Consider the following 18370-nt stretch of genomic DNA (forward strand, 5'->3'; position numbering starts at 1 on the left):
CCAGCTTTGTCTTCCCCAAAGATATGCCAAACATTAGAGGCTGTTTGTTAGCACTTGGTGGGAGGTCAGATGTGTAGAGATATTCTCCCTGAAGACAGTCACACTGCTGAATGCCTTACTGATCATGGTGTCCATGGAGAGCCAGAGAACAGGTCAAACCTGCTGGGTGACACCCAAAGTTAGGCTGCCATCCTGAATCTGGGATCCGCCCATCTTGTCACATGTGTGCCCCAATCCCTCCCCTTTCTAATGCGTGTATATCCATAGATCGTCTCCTCTCATTACTGTATTACCTATAGTGCAGTCCCTTCCTGTGACATAAGTCTTTACCTGTAATTAGTGGGCTTGCTTGCACGCCCCCCAAAGTTATGTAGCCCTGGATTAGTAATACAGATCACTCTCCCCTTGGCTCTCTCCCCCAGTCCTCACTCCCCTGTCCACTCTCCCCTTGTCTTCCTTTCACTCCCCATCTCTCCTGCCCTGTACCACTAAGAGGAGCTGTGAGTATGCTACCACGAAATGCATCTGACTCCATTATTTCACTCTCTCTTCTGTCTCTCATGCTCTCTATGACTTTACTATAACCTTCACTTATTATCGCTGTACAATTGCACCTACCAGACCGGTGACAATTAGTGGGGGGCTGGCCTTCCCCCACCCTTCATGTGGCTTCCTTGGTCTGTGCAGGAACTTCCCTCTCCCCAAAGAAATAACTTGCTCTGTTTTGTGCTTCACTTGCAGGGAGTGGAACTTGCTCGTTCTTCACGCTGCTTCACACCTGAGGATATTAATGGGGAAGTTCCAGTCTCGGGCACGGGCAGGAGACTTAGGGGACTGCCACTAGGTGGCCCTCGGAATGGACAGATGGAGGCTGTGGGCCTGACGTGCTCACTGTGTCAACAGGATCTGCATGGTTCCGGCTCCCGCCTTCTGCCCTGCCACCACTTGCTCTGTAAGGACTGCTTCCAGGGCTTGATCCAAGAACTGGGCCAGGTTGCCAAGGAGCAAGGGGCTCCCTCAGAAGGTGAGTACAAAAGCACCACAGCGTCACCTCATTGTGCACGACAGGCCTCTCCTTGTGTCATAGGCACTGAATAGCAGTGTAGGAAGAATCAGAATGTAACGACCCCAGGGGCACTGATTGCTGAAAGGAACTCTTCAGGGACTCTGTGAGACAAAGCAAATTCTCTTGATACCTAACATGTCTGTTTTGTAAGCTGGGACTTTCCACAATTGGGGTTTCCTTAAAGCGGTAGCCAACGCAGAAGGTGAGAAGGTTTGGATTTAAGGTTTGGCTGACTCTGCAGCTGGAGCAGGCAAAGCTGGGCTCATCAAACCTCTGAGGCAGAGAGAAGAAGGTTGGGCTATTCAAGTTGGTCAGGCAGAATCACACTAACTCGTTAGTGAAGCCTTTGCCATATAAGATGCTGCCCAAGCTGCCAGGCAGATAGGAGTCTTCTGTGCCTTGCTTCTGAATGTCAGGTTTCCTAGGAAACAATCACATTGCGACGAAGTCCTTGGAGATGGGAACCATGTCCCTTCATTTAAGTATTTTAACACAGAACATGTAACAGAGGTACAGCGCACATCTATTGGATGAACCTGAAGAATGAGACAGTGACATGGATTGGCAGTGCCTAGAGACACCGTCTTTGCTCTTGCTTGTTGTGTGCTCGGCAGCATTTCCAAAGGGGTTTGTAGCACAGGTCTCTACCCTCTTTGATGCATGCTAGCATTGTGCTCCGCAGTGTGGGCTTTGAGACCGTAGTGACGATGAGCAAGCTCTGTAACCTCTCGGAATCAGTTGTGAGTTTGGGGCACAGAGAAACATTGTTTACAGTGGTTTATCAAATTTTCATTTGATTCTAAAAATTATAACTTAGAAAAACCTTAGTTCTTCTTTCAGCTTTTAATTATACCTTATAAATCTTAATATTCTATTTATAAGTGGAACAAATTTTAACAATCACTTTTCAAGAATCTCGATAATTACAAACTTAGTTAATAATTTCTTTGATAAATTGAGTCTTTTATTTTCTTTTGAAATACTGTTCTTACAAATTAAATCAAACCAAATCCACTGCCACTGAGTTGATTCTGGCTCCTAGTGACCCTCAGGAGGGCTTCTGAAGGCGTGAGTCTTTCAGGGAGCAGACAGCCCCGTCCTTCGCAGAGCACTGGGAAGGTTTGAGCTGCCAACCTTGCACTCAGCAGCCCAGCGCTTACCTGACAGTGTCACTAGAGCTTCTTGTCTAACAACTAGATCTTCCCAATTTATAAACATGGGAAAATATAAATATGTCTTAGAAGTTCTAGAACCATTCATCAATTGTCTCAGCGTGTGATATCAATAAGAGATTTTAAAAGATTGTGGATATATCTTTTTAAAAAAGTTATCACATTGTTTACTCATTTATAAATTCTGTTATATCTTTGTACTAAAATTATACATCTAAAACAACTACTTAATTACATATTTTTAATGAGAGCCCCTGGCTCATCTGTTAGATATGCTCAGATGAACATGTCAGATTCTTTTAAATGATCCAGGTACTTCAAGTGCCAACTAGCCACAGATTCCTTTTAATAATCCCCAATATGCAATATCTTCCCAGAGTTAAAATATATTAACTGAGAAAATAAGCAAGTTGGAATTTGGGGGTCGGGGGTGGGCACTGAAGTTACTTAAAAGCAGAGAGCCTTCCCAGCTGGTTGCTTATCATAGATGGTATCATGGGTTCTATTTATACTTAAGAAGTAAATAACTCATGTCCCTGTTATTTTTAATAAAACATTTACTGCAATATAAGGTGTATACAGAAAAGTGCACAAATCACCCATGTACCATTTGATGAATTATCACCAAAGGAGCACATCTGTGTTCTCAGCCCCGCCGACCCCGCCCTCACCCTCACCCTCACCCTCACCCTCACCCTCACCCTCACCCCCACCCCCACCCTCACCCTCACCCTCACCCTCACCCCCACCCCCACCCTCACCCTAGCCCCCACCCTCACCCTCACCCTAGCCCCCACCCTCACCCTCACCCCCACCCTCACCCTCACCCCCACCCTCACCCCCACCCCCACCCTCACCATCACCCTCACCCCTACCCTCACCCTCACCCCCACCCTCACCCTCACCCTCACCCCCACCCCCACCCTTAGCTCAAGGGTTGACCATTGCACGCTCCCTTGTACTGTTCACCGAAGGAAGGTGACCACTAGACTAGAAAGGTTCATAAAGTTCATGGAAAAGCCCATTATCTTCTAATTCCATTTCCCCAAGAACTTTTAGAACCCCCCTGGCTTAGTAGTGTGGCTTCTGTTTGAATTTTATGTAAATGGACTCATGCGGTTTATACTATTTTCTGCCAGGCTTTCCTTGTTCCGTTTTATTTATATGGAAACCATGTCTTGCTGCCTGTTACAGTTTGCTCATCTCGTTGCTGTCTCGTACTTCAGTTAGTGAGTATGCTTTGCTCTAGGTGCCAGTCTGTCAGCACTTGTCCCTGGTTTGAACGACATTGTGTAGTTAGTTGCCATCAAGTTGACCCTGGCTCGTGGTGAGCCCCGTGGGCAGAGTGGGGCTACTCCCTGGGGCTTCACGGCTGTAGCCTTTCCGAAGCAGATAGCCAGGCGCTCGTCGGTGCCTCTCAGCTCACTCACTGTGCTGAGCTGATGCCGATGCATAGGGACCCCATAGGATAGTGCAGAACGGCTTCTATGAGATTGTGGGCGTATGACTGCTTGCAAGAGTAGAAAGCCCCGGCTTTCCCCCCCAGACCGGCTGGTGATTTCATTCAAAGCCCCAACCTTTCAGCAGGTTGTCAAGCCCATCACTTTTTAGGCCACCCAGCCAACCAGCTGTGAGATGTCACAGCTCAGTCCCTCTGGTCACTTCTCTGAGGCCCACTTTTGTTCGCCATTGAGTTGATTTAGACTCAGAGTGCCCTGTATGTCAGAGTACCACCGCCCCCTTGGGAGTTTTCGAGGCGGTAAGGTTGACTGATGCAGGTGGCCACGTCCTTTCTCCCATAGGCTGACTGGCAGGCTCCCACCACAGACCATTTTGGTTAGCAGCCTGTGCTTAACCCGTGCACCACCAGGCTTCCAGTGCACACAGAGACGAGCTTCTCTCCGTCACTACCTGGCTTGCTTTGAGTTTATTTGGTTCGTTTTAAGATTTTTAAAGTAAGCCCCATGAGGCTTTCTTTAACTCTCAAACTGGAACTTTAAAGACGTACTAAGGATAATTATTAGAATCATGGTTCTGGGTGCCACAGTTAAAATCCTTAGCTTTGGTGTCAGCATATCTGAATGGGAGTCCTGCCCTGCCTGCCGCTGCACGCTTGTCTTACGTGCTCAAGTTATTTCACCGTCTCTGAGTTTTCTCACCTGGAAATGGGGCTGAAGATGATCCTAATTAACTGACAGAGAGCCCGCTGCGAGGATTACATAAAAACAATCCACATAAAGCATCTTGTTTTGTAGACTCGTTAGACTTTATGTTTACATACCATAGTCTGCTTATCTGTTCTTTCATGTTCATAGTTAGAGATGAAGGAACGTGGCAGGGGAAGAGGGGAAGCCACTATTTGGTGGGGACCCAGAGACAATTTCCTGAAGATGCGGCATCTGATATGGTTTCCTACCGTCTGGTCAGGCCATGTTCTCCTTCTGCATTTGCATTTGTGGGCAGAGTGGCATGAGCTTCCTCCCTCCTGGGGTGTTGAGGACCCAACACTGTGAAAGGATCCCTGGTGGGACACTGGGTACTGGCTGGGCTGCGCACTGGAAGCTGGATGCCAGTTCAAACCCAGCAGTTGGTCCTGGGGAGAACCAGGCGACAGTCTGCTTCGGGAAAGATGTCCAGTCTTGGGAACCTGGGCCCGCTCTATTCTGTCCTATTAGGCCGCTGTGAATTGGAGTCATCTTAATGGATTTTGCTGGCACTGTGTAATAACTGTTGGTTTGGGTGTCTGTCTCCTCTGTGCTCCAAGTCCCATGGCACTCAGGGCACAGAGATGAGAAGACCGGGCCCTTACCTTCAAGGGTCATACTCCAACGAAGGAAACAGAACAGTACTAACAACATTTCATAGTACAGTGAGGTATGGATGTAAACGGAAGATTGTGAAAAGTTCAGGCACAGCATCAACCTCTGGAAGGTGCCGAGGTTTTCACAGCAAAGGGCTTGCCTGAGCTGTCTGTTGACGGTGTAATACAGGTTGACCAGGACGAGCACTCAGTCTTCAATCATCTCTAGGCACAAGGACTGATGGATATCAGCTGCTCACTAAACATTGACAAAACAATGGCACCCAAGTGACTCTAGCAGCTAATGAGAGGCAGAGCTGCCATCTGTCCCTTGAGAGTCTGGTGAGACACCCAATGCCTGGTTTCTGATCTGTGATTTGAGTAGTCATGCTTTGGGAGTCTGGCTCTCTGGAAAGAGCTTTCAGCTCTGTCACTTTATCCAGCAGAGCAGGAAGGACAGACTTGCTAGAAGGCTTTTTTGTTTGTTTTTTAAGCTGCCAGCCTTGGGTTTTTAATGATAAAATGTGGGAGCAGATAGGGTAATGAGGAAAGGAGTAAAGAGGCCTATCTGACATCAACCCCTGGAGCCAGATGGGGCCCCTTACATGCGATGGGTCTGTTCCCACAAGCCTGTTTCCTTTGATCGCTGGGCAGAGTGTGGAATGGAAGAGGGGTTTTGCCTGGTTCTTGAGTCTGTCCAGCTGGTCTTAGTTTGTTTGTTTTTTAAACTGTTGTGAATTACGCGAAGGTTTACACAGCCAGATCAGTTTTTTTTTCCTATTCAGAGCATATCTGTTTTACATACAAGAATTCATACATATTCCCTTTCTTAACTCTTCTGAACTTTGGGGAAATACTACCATTTTGATCTTAAATGGTTGATTATTCTGCAGTCCTTATAGACCTGCCTATTGTTTGGCTGAAAATTGAGCAAGGATGGCTGAGTTGTTGCCAGACTGGAAGGGTAATTAAGGACTATTGTCTTGGGGCTTCTACCAGTCTCTTTTTGGACCAATAAGCCTGGTCATCTGTATTTATTTATTTTAAATCATTTTATTGGGGGCTCATACACCTGGTCATCTTTATGGCTTTGAGTTTCATTCCACATTTTTCTCTCTACCTAGGACCTTCTAAATATGATCTCTTGGCAGAGCGTTTAAGATGCCCGTCGCTCCTCACCAAGTGCAGGATGTAGATCACTTTCTATGTTCTGCAGAACATTGATACCAGTTGACTCCCGAGACTGTATGGCTTGAGGCCACAGGCCAGTGACTCACTGCCTCAAGATATTTGGCTGTGTCTAAGAGCTTTCATAACTTTGCCCCTGCGGTGCTCTACCACATTCATAGAACGCAACTAATCATGTACAAATGCCCTCTATCAAACCTACGTCCGTATGTTCCTGGTATACTCCCATTCTCCCGTGTGCCTATCCATGAACCTAGTCACACATTACTGTTATTGCAGGTCTGTGTACATAACATAGTGACCTCGCTCTCCTTTATTTCTCGCTCTCCTCCCAGTGTCTCGCCCTGCTTCCACCAGGCTTTTCCAACCTCCTTCTTCATGTATATTGCTTTTCCCTTCACCCAAGTTCACACGTGTCTGTATCTAGCCAGTAACTTAACTGCCTTCCTACCACTGGTAACCACCAAATAAACTGGCTTGCACTTAGTTTGACTTTTAAAAATAGTGGTCTTACTTATTTGGCCTTTTGTGAATTACTACTAATTTCACTCAGCAGTTGCAGTCCTCCAGGTTCACTTAAAGTTATGAGGTGTTTTGTAGACTCGTTGTTAGACTTTATGTTTATATACCATAGTCTGCTTATCTGTTCTTTCATTAATGAGCATATAGGTTGTTTCCATCTTTTTGCTATTGTGACAGTGTTGCAATGAACACGGGTGTCCATGTATCTCTTTGTGCTATGGCTCTTATTTCTCTAGGAGATCCCCACATGTGCTGGGGTGTATGGTTTTTTCTATTTCCAATGTCTTGGGGAAGTGCCATCCTGTTTTCCACAGTGGCAAACACCATTTTACAGTCCACCAGCCCTGTATGAGCGTTCCAGTCTCTCCACACCCTTGCTTCATTTATTGCTTTTTGTTTTTGAACTTTGCTGTTGATGTCGGGGTGAGATGAAATGTCATTGTTGTTTTGATGATGGTAAGTGACCCTGGCTGTCATATAGGTGAGCAGGGTTGCATTCCCCAACAGGGAGGCAGGTGCCCTGGGAGGAACGCTGGTAGCATGGTTGTTTTGCATTGGGATGCTAATCACAGGGTCAGCAGTTTGAACCCATCAGCCTGTCTGTAGGAGAAAGATGAGATTTTCTGCTCCTGTAACGATGCGCAATCTTGGAAACCCACAGGGGCAGTCTGCTCTGTCTGAAGGCTGGCTAGGAATTAGAGTGGACTCAGTGGCAGTAAGTTCTGATTGAATGGCGTATAATCATGAGCATTTCTTCATGGGATTGTTGGCTGCCTAAATGTCTTCTTTGTTGAAGTATGTGCTGTTCATGTGCGCTGTCCATTTGTACTTTGGATTCTTTTTTTCTTGTTGTGATGTGTTTCCTATATAATTTAGAGATCAGTTCTGTCTGATAGGCCTTTATCCGCTTTTTTCCCCTGTCTGTGGTTCTCTTTTGACTCTTTTTTTTTTTTTAAATTTTAACAATTTATTGGGGCTCATACAATTCTTTTCACAGTTCATATATATACATACATCAATTGTATAAAGCACATCTGTACAGTCTTTGCCCTAATCATTTTTTTCTCTTTTCTTCTTTTACATTTTATTAGGGACTCATACAACTCTTACCACAATCCATACATATACATACATCAATTGTATAAAGCACATCCATACATTCCCTGCCCCAATCATTCTCAAGGCATTTGCTCTCCACTTAAGCCCCTTGCATCAGGTCCTCTTTTTTTCCCCCTCCTCCCTCCCCATTCCCCCCTCCCTCATATGCCCTTGGTAATTTATACATCGTTGTTTTGTCATATCTTGCCCTATCCGGAGTCTCCCTTCCCCCCTTCTCTGCTGTCCCTCTCCCAGGGAAGAGGTCACATGTGGATCCTTGTAATCAGTTCCCCCTTTCCAACCCACTCACCCTCCACTCTCCCAGCATCGTCCCTCACACCCTTGGTCCTGAAGGTATCATCCACCCTGGATTCCCTGTACCTCCAACCCTCATATGCACCAGTGTACAGCCTCTGTCCTATCCAGCCCTGCAAGGTAGAATTCGGATCATGGTAGTTGGGGGGAGGAAGCATCCAGGATCCAGGGGAAAGCTGTGTTCTTCATCGATACTACCTCACACCCTAATTAACCCATCTCCTCTCCTAAACCCCTCTATGAGGGGATCTCCATTGGTCGACACTTGGGCCTTGGGTCTCCACTCTGCACTTCCCCCTTCATTTAATATGATATATATATACATATATATACATACATATATACATATACACATATATACACATACATACACACACTTATATCTTTTTATTTTTGCATGATGCCTTATACCTGGTCCCTTGGGCACCTCGTGATCGCACTGGCCGGTGTGCTTCTTCCATGTGGGCTTATTTGCTTCTGAGCTAGATGGCCATCTCTTTTGACTCTTTTGGTGAAAACTTTTTGTTCAGAAGTATCTAATTTTTAGTAAGTCCCAGTCAACTATTTTGTCATCTGTTATTTATGTGCTTTCAGTTATGTTTGATATTGAATTTATATCATGTATTAAGGGACACTGTTTGTCCTAATTTTTCTTTCTGTCTTTTTTTTTATTAGAGTAACCTTGGTGGAAATAGATTTGATTACTCTGCAAATCATGGCTAAATTACTGTTAAATAATTTGCATTCTGTTACATGGTTTTATGTCTTAGTACAGAAAGAAACACTCAGGTTCAAGTCCCTAAGTGTTTACTAGGCTATATACAGCAATTTTGGCCTCACATAAGGATTTACAGCTGCTTGGCACATTCTGTGCTATAAGCGGTATCAGTTCGGGTAATTAGGTATGACATGTGATGCAGTCTCAAGCTGACACGATTATGTTCATGCCTAAGAACCTAGATTATGTGAACTCTTTAACAGTATACACACACCTTACCTTTTGTATTGAGTACTGACTCTGTGCCAGGTGCATTAAGTATATTGTTTATTTAATTACCTAAGACCTGCAAAGTAGATTTAAAAATAGAATGTGACTTGGGGGTTGGGGGTGGTGGTGGTGTCTAATCTCCTGTAGCTTCAGAGGGGGAAGGGAAAATCAAGCTCCACATCAGCATCTGCCATTCCTTGTTAAGCTGAGGCCTTTCACCATTCCTGTGAGTTCTGACACCAAGTGTCTCTCTCACAGCATGCTCGACTTTTCAGCTGTGTTCAATAATTAAGTTACAAATGCTCAGGATGCAATGGTTCAGACAGGACAGCTTCTTCTCCACTGTGCCTGCCCAGGCAGCCCACTCTCTGGTCTTGACTGAGGGCCACCCAGTCCATTGACCTCTGCCTTGCGTATGCAATGTTAGAACGTTCTTTGGGATCTGCCAACAACACCTGAAGAGCATGCCATGCCATGCCCCCATCAATCTCAACTGGGGGATGCTCAGATCCAACCCTCAGCCCTTTCATCTTGGACCAGCAAACTTCGCTTCCTTAGTTACGTACCTGGAGGCACTGGACCCCACAAGCCAGCCTCCTGCCCTCTTATTCTCACTGCTGTGGTGATTCTGACGCATAAGAACTCCATATGACAGATTAGAACTTCCCGTGTGGGTTTCTGAGACTGTAACTCTTTGTGGGAATAGAAACACTCATCTGTTTCCTGTGGATTCAAACTGCTGACCTGGAGGTTCGCAGCCCAATGCAAACCACCATACTACCAGCACTCCTGACCTAAGATACTCAGGTTTACTTGGGAAGCTGGCTGCTCTGTCTTGTGCTCTGGAACCAGCGGGTGCCGTTCCCTTGCCACTCCTCTATTGCTCCTCTATTGTCACAGCTGTCTTCTGGATCAAGGGGGTTCACTGTGCAGGACGCTCTCTCCCTGAGAAACAAACTTGATGGCACACATGTATGTATAAGATAGAGCTGTAGGTCGAGAATTAATCTTATCCCAAGAAGGCGTCCCAGCCCAGTCCAACCCAAGGCCATACGTCTGCTGCTAACAGCACCCCTCTCCAGATTCACATAAATCCTGGGAGGGCAGGGTGACACAGAAAAGGGAAGTGGGATCCAAGAAGATCCCAGGACTGTGGGAACAGAGTCCCATGGGCGTGAGTGGAAACATGGCAGGGAGCAGCCAGCCCTCAGAGTTGGATGGCGCACATGGGACCACCCCCTGCTTCAGACAGAGTCCCAGCAAGCAGGAGAGCAAAGGGCGTCCTAATTTTCCAATGATAATATTTATAGTTCTAGCTCTGACATTTAAGTCCTTAATCCACTTTGAATTGGCCTTTGCATATGGTGTGAGATTTGGGACCTGTTTCATTAATCTGCAAATGGAGCTGCAGCACCATTTTCTTTTTTTTAAAACATTTTATTAGGGGCTCATACAACTCTTATCACACTCCATGCATATACATACATCAATTGTATAAAGCACACCTGTACATTCTTTGCCCTAATCATTTTCTTTTCTTTTTTTACTTTTTATTAGGAGCTCATACAACTCTTATCACAATCCACACATATGCATACATCAATTGTATAAAGCACATCTGTACATTCTTTGCCCTAATCACTCTCAAAGCATTTGCTCTCCACTTAAGCCCTCTGCATCAGGTCCTCTTTTTTTTCCCCTCCTTCCCCGCTCCCCGCTCCCTCATGAGCCCTTGATAATCCAAAGATTGTTATTTTGTCATATCTTGCCCTATCCGGAGTCTCCCTTCCCCCCCTTCTCTGCCGTCCATCTCCCAGGGAGGAAGTCACATGTGGATCCTTGTAATCACTTCCCCCTTTCCAACCCACTCACCCTCCACTCTCCCAGGATCGCCCCTCACGCCCCTGGTCCTGAAGGTATCATCCACCCTGGATTACCTGTGCCTCCAGCTCCCATATGCACCAGTCAGTACCATTTTCTAAAGAGACTATCTCTTGCTCATTTGACGCCTTTTAGCCCTTTGTCAAAGATGACGGAGGTCCATAATTGGATGGATATGCTTCTGTGTTTTCAGTTCCATTTCATTTGTCTATGATTCTCTCCTTATATCAGTAACCAGGTGGTTTTGTGATTGGGACGTGAGAGGTCTACTTCTGTAGTAGTTTTGCTTATTCAGGGCCACTTTTCATATAATGTTGGTGGTCAGTGATGTTGGAGTAAGTCCAGCTGGTTTTCAGTTCCCTTCTCATAAAGGAGCTCCCCAGGCCTGTACTCCTGACGGGGGCTCAGAACAAAAGGACCCAGTATGAGGCGGGCATCTTCTCAGCCAGTTAGACTGTGCCTTTCAACCTGCAGCCCAACACAGACTCGGGCGCAGGCAGGGACATAGTGAACATGGAACAAATAGTTTGATCGAGGACTCCATGAAGCCCTCGCATGGTTCTTTCCTAAAGAGGAAACTTCTCACTTGTGATGCTGCCCCTCCTGTTCTTCAAGGGAGAAGTGCAAGTGCAGTGCTCATCACATGCCTACTGGGTGACAGGACCAGGCACTCGGGCTTCCATGACCTCTTTAAAGCTTGATAACAACTCCAAATTGTAGGCAAGATTATTCCTACATTTTATGAATGGAGAGCCTGGGGGCTTAGGAAATTTAAGGTCCTACGGTCTGACAACCAGTGTCAGGCCAGGATTTAAGCTCAAGTTCACCTGACTTCATAGGTTATTATCCACTCTAGCACCTTTCTTAGGGAGAGAGTCCACACTTACCTGGAATCTCACCTGAACAGAGGCTATGGAGAATCTTTTAGGAAAAAGCCAGACCTGCTGCCTGGGCCATCAGGCACTGCTGCAGCCCAGTTGAGATTCTCCCCAGCACACCAGAAGTGGGTCGGCATCATCTCCGGCTCGGAGGAGGCCAGCTGGGCAGGCCAGAGCCGTGGCAGGGGTGACGGAGTGCTGAGCATACAAGAACTTCCCCACGTGGTGGGGTGATTGGAGTTGCAGCCTTAGTGCAGAATGGTTGGCTAGTAGCACTGGTCGCCTCAGCCTATGAGAAGATCTGCTTGGGGATATTTGCTTATTAGCCTAATTGGAAGTGGTCCTAGGACAAATCCTGGTTGGAAAGTTGGCCGAGTCCCAAAGTGATATTTTATACGATTTTATCTTCCAACATGATACTTTAAGTAAACGTAGCAAGCTCTATAGGGAGCTAGCATCTTTAGAACTTCCATTTCTTGTGTGCTAACTCTGTCTCGGAAATGCCCAAGGCTCCTGTGGTTTGATTTGTTGTTTTATGGGGGGGGGGAGTAAAAGATGATTGGATATTTTCTTTCTCATGCAAGTAAAAGGAACATTATTTATTCTTTCTTTTTGAATCGACTAAAAGACAAATCCTGGCTTAAAGCCTTTGATTCTGAAATCCAAATTCCAAAATCTGCTTGTTTAGTATCTTTAACATGTTCACCCTGTGGAGAGAATGAGGATGTGGGAAGAGCCCTGTGCTGGAAGGCACAGCCCTGGGAGCTCATGAGCTTACCTGGACGCTAGCCCTAATGACTGAGTGATCTCAGACCCTCTCTGGTTTTGCAGGGCTGGAAATGATGAGCCCTTGCTTCCTGATGGCAGTGGAGGGTGGCAACACATGTCCCCTGGACACTACAAATGCTGAAAGGGGGAGCAATCACTGTCCCTTTGTGGGCAGGCCTTGGGGCTTTGGGAAGATCCAAAGAGAAGGGACCTGATGCAAGATGCTACAACCTTGGAGTCAGAGAGGGAAATGACTCTTAATGAGCAGCTCAGCCGGAGGGGCTCCAATGGCCTGCGGCCAGAGTGGGAATTGGGGGGTAAGAGCCCAGCCACAGGGCTATGAGAGATGGGGTGACTGCCACCTGCTAGTCTCAGGTGTTAAGCAGTGTGCTCCACCTGGCAGGGTCATCTGTGGGCCGTGACCTCTGTAGGTGGAGGGCAGGCCACCGAATGGGGGCTGAGATAGGTGTGCAGCAGGTGCAGAAGCTGGAGTTGCGGAGCCCTGTCAGCCGGATGGCTTTTTTCCTCATGAACAGTTTCCTCACCCTAATTGGCTCTCCAGGGTCCTGAGAGTAGCGCTGGCACCTCAGAACAGTACCTGTTACTGGGAGAACAATTCCCCTGGTGATGGAAAGGAGGCAGGCTGTGTTTGGGGGTGGGGTGGGGGGAGTGGGGCAGTGGGGAGGATGTGCTTGCTGCTGCTAGTACTGCTTGGAAGATGACAGCTGGAACAGATTTGCTGAGAAGAGGGGGTTTGAGGTGCCTGGGATTAAGGGACCGAGTCTTAGAACTCGAGCTCTCTCTCCTTCAAGGGGACTAGGAAATGGGAAAATCTCTTAGAGTTCATGTCTAGCCTCTCACCCCATGACCTGGCCATCAGGAGGCCAGAAAGGGTTAGGATCCTGCTGAAGACACATTGCAGGTCCTCTGCAGAGACAGAGCAGAAGCCTGACTCCCTTGACTAGAGCTTGAGGCTCCACAGAGAATGCAGAGCTAGGGTAGGATGCTGCCCTTGGCTGTCCACCTGTCTCTTTGTACAAGCTTAGTTGGAAATGGGGTCAATGATCTTGAATGGAGTATGCCAGTGCATTTCTCCTTGTATTGACTATGGGGTTTGAAGGTGAAAGGAGATAGAGGGGCCACCTGACTCATTGGCGGTCATCAGATGAGATGAACTTGGGCTCATCTTTCCTGTACCTTCTGCATCCCGCTGTGGCTACTTTTTGCACACAGAAAGCCTGTTCACATCTGTGTGGGTCCCAGACATCTGAAGGCCATGGACCAGGCCTTCTCCTCTAGCTACAACCAGTCCCATGGCTCTCATGCTTGGATACTAACTTTTGGCCCAGATCTCCCACCTGACCCTGCAGCTCCCTATCTGGCCTCAGCTTATTTTCTGCTCTTTCCTGGGGTGATTTTTTTCCTCACCTGCCTTCACCTCTGGCCTTGCTGGGCTTGCTTACAGATCCTCTGGCTTTCCCCCTGGATCACGTCTCTTCAAATTGGGGCCTGCGTATGCAGCCACCTAAGGAGTCCACATTGCTTGCAGGTCAGGATAGAACATTTTTAGTATGGTCTTCCAGACTCTTTCCAATCTGACTCCAAGTGAGTTTGGAGTCATTAAAAAAATGGGGATGTAATACACAAAGCATCTCATTCCATAGTTTAATCAGATTAAGTAAGATTGTACACATGCTAACACCAAACATTCTTTTATGACACGGACTCCTTGGTATTGTCTCCCTTTTATTCCACCACCACCACTGTTCCCCCTCCCCTGAACGCCTTATTCTACTTGCGCTCTCTCTATAGGTTCATCAGTCCTGGATTCCCTATACCGAAAAACGGACAAGCATGTAACCTAGCGAAGTGAATTTTATAGCCCCATTTCTTGCCTTTCATTACATGTTTGAGCCTTACCCATCTTCCTTCAAAGAAGCCTCACACCTGGACTTCTGCAGTTTCTGCTTAGACTGTTCCTCTGCGTCTGAAATTTCCTTGCTGGCTTAGTAACATCCTGTCCAAACCTGAGGACCCAGCTCCAGTGTAACCCATTAACAGAGCTAGGGATATGGCAAAAGGGATAGGCATGGACTGGAGGACACAACCTTATTACCAAAATTGAGCCCCAGAGGATGAGGCAGGGGCAGTTTAAGCAATTGTTGGTTTAGGCCCGAGGTCAGCATTTTTCTATAAAGAACCCGATGCTAAGTATTTTGAGGTTTGCAAACCATATGATCCCTGTCAAAACTGCACCCTGCCATTGAAGCACGAAAGCAACATCGCTGGTAGCAAAACGAATGGCCGTGACTGTGCCTCGGGGAAACTATCTACACACCCTGGGGGCCTAGAGTGTGCTGCCGCCTGCTTTCAGTTCCTTCCGGGGGAGCTGGGCAGATTAGAACCTGTGGGTGGAACATCCATGCATCAATAGAGGGTCAAGTAGGAACATCAATGCAGCAGCCAGACACGGCCAGAAAGATGTGAGATATGGGGGAGGCACTTTCAGCTAGGGAATGGTATTAAGCCAGTGGTTCTCAACCTGTGGGTCGTGACCCCTTTGGGGACAAATGACCCTTTCTTAGGGGTCACCCAATTCATAACAATAGCAAAATTACAGTTATGAAGTAGCAATGAAAATAATTGTATGGTTGGGGTCACCCCAACATAATGAACTGTATTCAAGGGTAGCGGCATAAGGATGGTTGAGAAGCACTGCATTAAGTTGAGGCACAGAGCCATTATTAGGAACGGAATGGCATTTATTTTGGCTGGAATTTGGGGATTTTCCAAACTGTCTTTGGAAAGGAGATTTTGGACCAAACTCTGAAGGATCTCAACCAACACAAGCAACTAGGGAGCCACTGAAGGTTTTGATTGGGGTGGGGGGGGTGATCTGTATTTCTAAAAGTCATTGTGACTTGCTGAGAGTAATGGGAGCAGAAGGAACTGGATGCAAGAAGACCTGTCAGGAAGCTGCTGAATCCTGATTGCTGAGTCCTTGGTCCAGTGCTGGTCGGGATGCCTAAGAACTACCCCAGACATTTGTTTTAAAACACGAATAGCTGGCTCCGTACAAACAAGGGACTCGGGTTTGAGCGACTCAGGCTTTGAACCAACCGTCCAGATTTGGAAATCACTCGTCTAGGCCGAGAATGGATGCCAGAGACCATCGGTCCAGGTAAATAAAGTAGGCCCAGCTGCCCTGGTCCTCCTCTTAGGACCTCTCTCTGTTCCGAGCAGTTCATCCACATGACTCCCTTCTTGCTTTTCCGCAGACCATCACTAGCCTTGCATCTTATCTGGGTCATGTCCTATTTATTTTCGTGGAAACAACTCTGCTTTTTCTCTTTCCTCTTCTACTTTCGGTTAGCATTCACTGATGTTCTACTGGACAAACCTCCTCCTTGTCCTCCCTATCACCAGTCTCCCAAGAGATTCAGAAAGCCCAGAGCCTTTCAGGCTTTCTTTGCCTTTTAGATCAAGGTGAATTCAAGCTTCTTAGCTTTGCACCCAGGACCCTTCAGGGGCTTACTCTCCTGCCAGTCTTTTCCAGCTCTTTTCCTGCCACTCCCCCAATGGTCTGTGCTTTGGAGACTAACCTGGACTTCCAGTCTGCCCTGTTATCTTTCCTCCAGCCATCTCTGACTTCCTTCTCCACCCCACCCCCGCTGTGGCTGGCCGTGCCTTCCAGGGGTGGGGGCAGAGTGAGGAACTCTGAAGGGACACCTGCCAGGACCTTTATGCCTGGTGAATGCACGTCTTCTCCATCTGAAGTCCTAATCCTCTGCTTGTGATGGACAGTTGGTCACTATGGCAACTGACTGTGACGTCACAGGATAAGGACTTCAGGTGAAGTGGCAGGAGCAGGTGAGTGTGTAGCAGACAGATTTTAATGGCTGTCTAAGCGCTTTCCCCCCCCCCCCCCCATCAGTGTCGGGGCATGGAGGGATGTCTCGAGTGCCTGCTGATTTTTGAGCCGCAGTGGTGAGAGAGTGTGTCTGGCATCCGCGGGCTGCAGTGTGGGGCTGACAGAGTGTGTCAACTTGAGCTCTGGCTGTGCAGGCACCGCTGCCGCGTGAGCCTGTTATTCCATTCTGGATTGCTATTTTGATACCCAGATTGCATCATTCTTCCTACGTATAAACAGGGGGTCCCCAGGGCCCTGCAGCTACTCACTTCTCCACCAACACTGTTGTTGTGATGAGCTCTATTTAAATGAGCTGCCGGAGCGGGGCAGGCTCCAGCCACACACGAACACTGTCATTTTGGGGAACATGGAGGGCTGAAGGATTTTTGGATCGAGTCCTGAAGGGCTGAGAGTGATGGCCTCCCGAGCTGTGCTGAGGGCGGCAGAGCTAGTTCCTGAAAGTTGAAAATCTCGTTTTCTGCCTTCTGAGCTTCTCTTCCAAGGCACCCAAAGGATTAGGAAGGAGATGCAGCTAGGAAGAGAGTCGCCTCTTTGAGGTCTCCCTCTTGCTGTTCAGTTTGGGAAAATTTGCTGCAGAGCCTTCGAGATAAACAGGAGCAGGAGGAGCCACCCAAAGCCTCCCTTGCAGGAGCACCTCAGGTGAGCCGGAGAAAAGCCGCCCTGGCTAAGGATGTATCGGAGAAAGGAGGCGAGGAGCCAGGCTGCTCCCCTGCCCCACCCAGAGCCCAGCTCCTTGAGGCGAGGGCCTGCAGGCCAGCCGGCTGCAGCATGCAGGGTGGGAGTTCCTGGGGGCTTGGTAAAGCGTCATCCTCTGGGACTGGTGGCCTCACCTGTCGCTCTTCCGACTTCTCTCCCAGGGCAGCAGGGCCCACAGGTAAGCCTGCTGGCAGCCAGGGTCAGAAGCGGCAGTCACCTACGGGAGGGGAGGTCTTGAATCCAAATCTGTCTTGCTAGCCAGGGGGTGGGTAACTGGGGAGTGTGTGCAATGGGTTTCCCCAAGGTGGTGGTGCTCTGAGGAATAGACAGCTGTGGGGGCTGCTACGGCGGGGGCCTTAGCTGATGCCTAGTAGCCTTGGGACTGCCTTTGGGTGGGAAGGCAGGAGTAATCAGTGAGAAGGCCAGTCTGCCAGAGGCTATAGTCAGGGTGGCTCTTCTCCTGAAGGATCAACTGACAAAGGCATAAGGAGGTTGAATGCCATACCTGTGGCCAGAGGTCATTAAACACTGCTCAGTGGTCCCAGATATGAGGACAATGTGATTTTTGGCTGTCGCTGTGTCTCCCTGGGTCTTCCTGCTCCACTATAGAAGGCGAGGAAATTGGCTGGATGAATGGTGAAGGTCTGTCAGCATTGGTTCTACAGGTGGGCACTGGCAGGGGAGCTTCGAGGCTGTTCCAGAGGATGCCACTGCTCTGCCAGGGCCAGGGTTTGAGCTCAGGTTCTCATGTTTTTTGGAGGTCTGCACAAGGACTGTGGAATGAAGGGCTTCTGAACTTTCCGAGGGTGCCTCAGGGTTAAGTCTCCAGATTATGTTCCTGAGGGGGTAGGTAGGTATACCTTGACCTCCTTGGGGTTGCTCTTCCACCCAAGCTCCAAGTGCCCAAGCTGCTTTGGCTTTTGCCATTCATTCTTGCTTGAAAGGTGGCCTCCCCAGCCCAGGCTCCATCTCACTCCCTCAGACCCAGCGGCAGTCGTCCTGAAGGCTGCTTCCGGGGAGCTGGGAGTTAGGAGAGGCACGACTCCTCGGCCTCCAACTTACCGCCC

At 48.0% G+C, this 18370-nt stretch overlaps 1 protein-coding gene across 1 annotated transcript in view; it reads left to right on the forward strand.

Annotated features, from left to right (window-relative positions):
• Positions 1-18370, forward strand: part of TRIM66 (tripartite motif containing 66) — a 71402-nt gene that overhangs the window by 7994 nt on the left and 45038 nt on the right. Inside the window, exon 2 of the mRNA XM_075546122.1 lies at positions 742-1024. Within this exon, the coding sequence (XP_075402237.1) occupies positions 742-1024 (283 nt within the window). The remainder of the gene's footprint in view (positions 1-741; positions 1025-18370) is intronic.

The sequence above is a fragment of the Tenrec ecaudatus genome, chromosome 4 (genome assembly GCF_050624435.1).
Source record: "Tenrec ecaudatus isolate mTenEca1 chromosome 4, mTenEca1.hap1, whole genome shotgun sequence".
NCBI classification, from domain to species: Eukaryota; Metazoa; Chordata; class Mammalia; order Afrosoricida; family Tenrecidae; genus Tenrec; species Tenrec ecaudatus.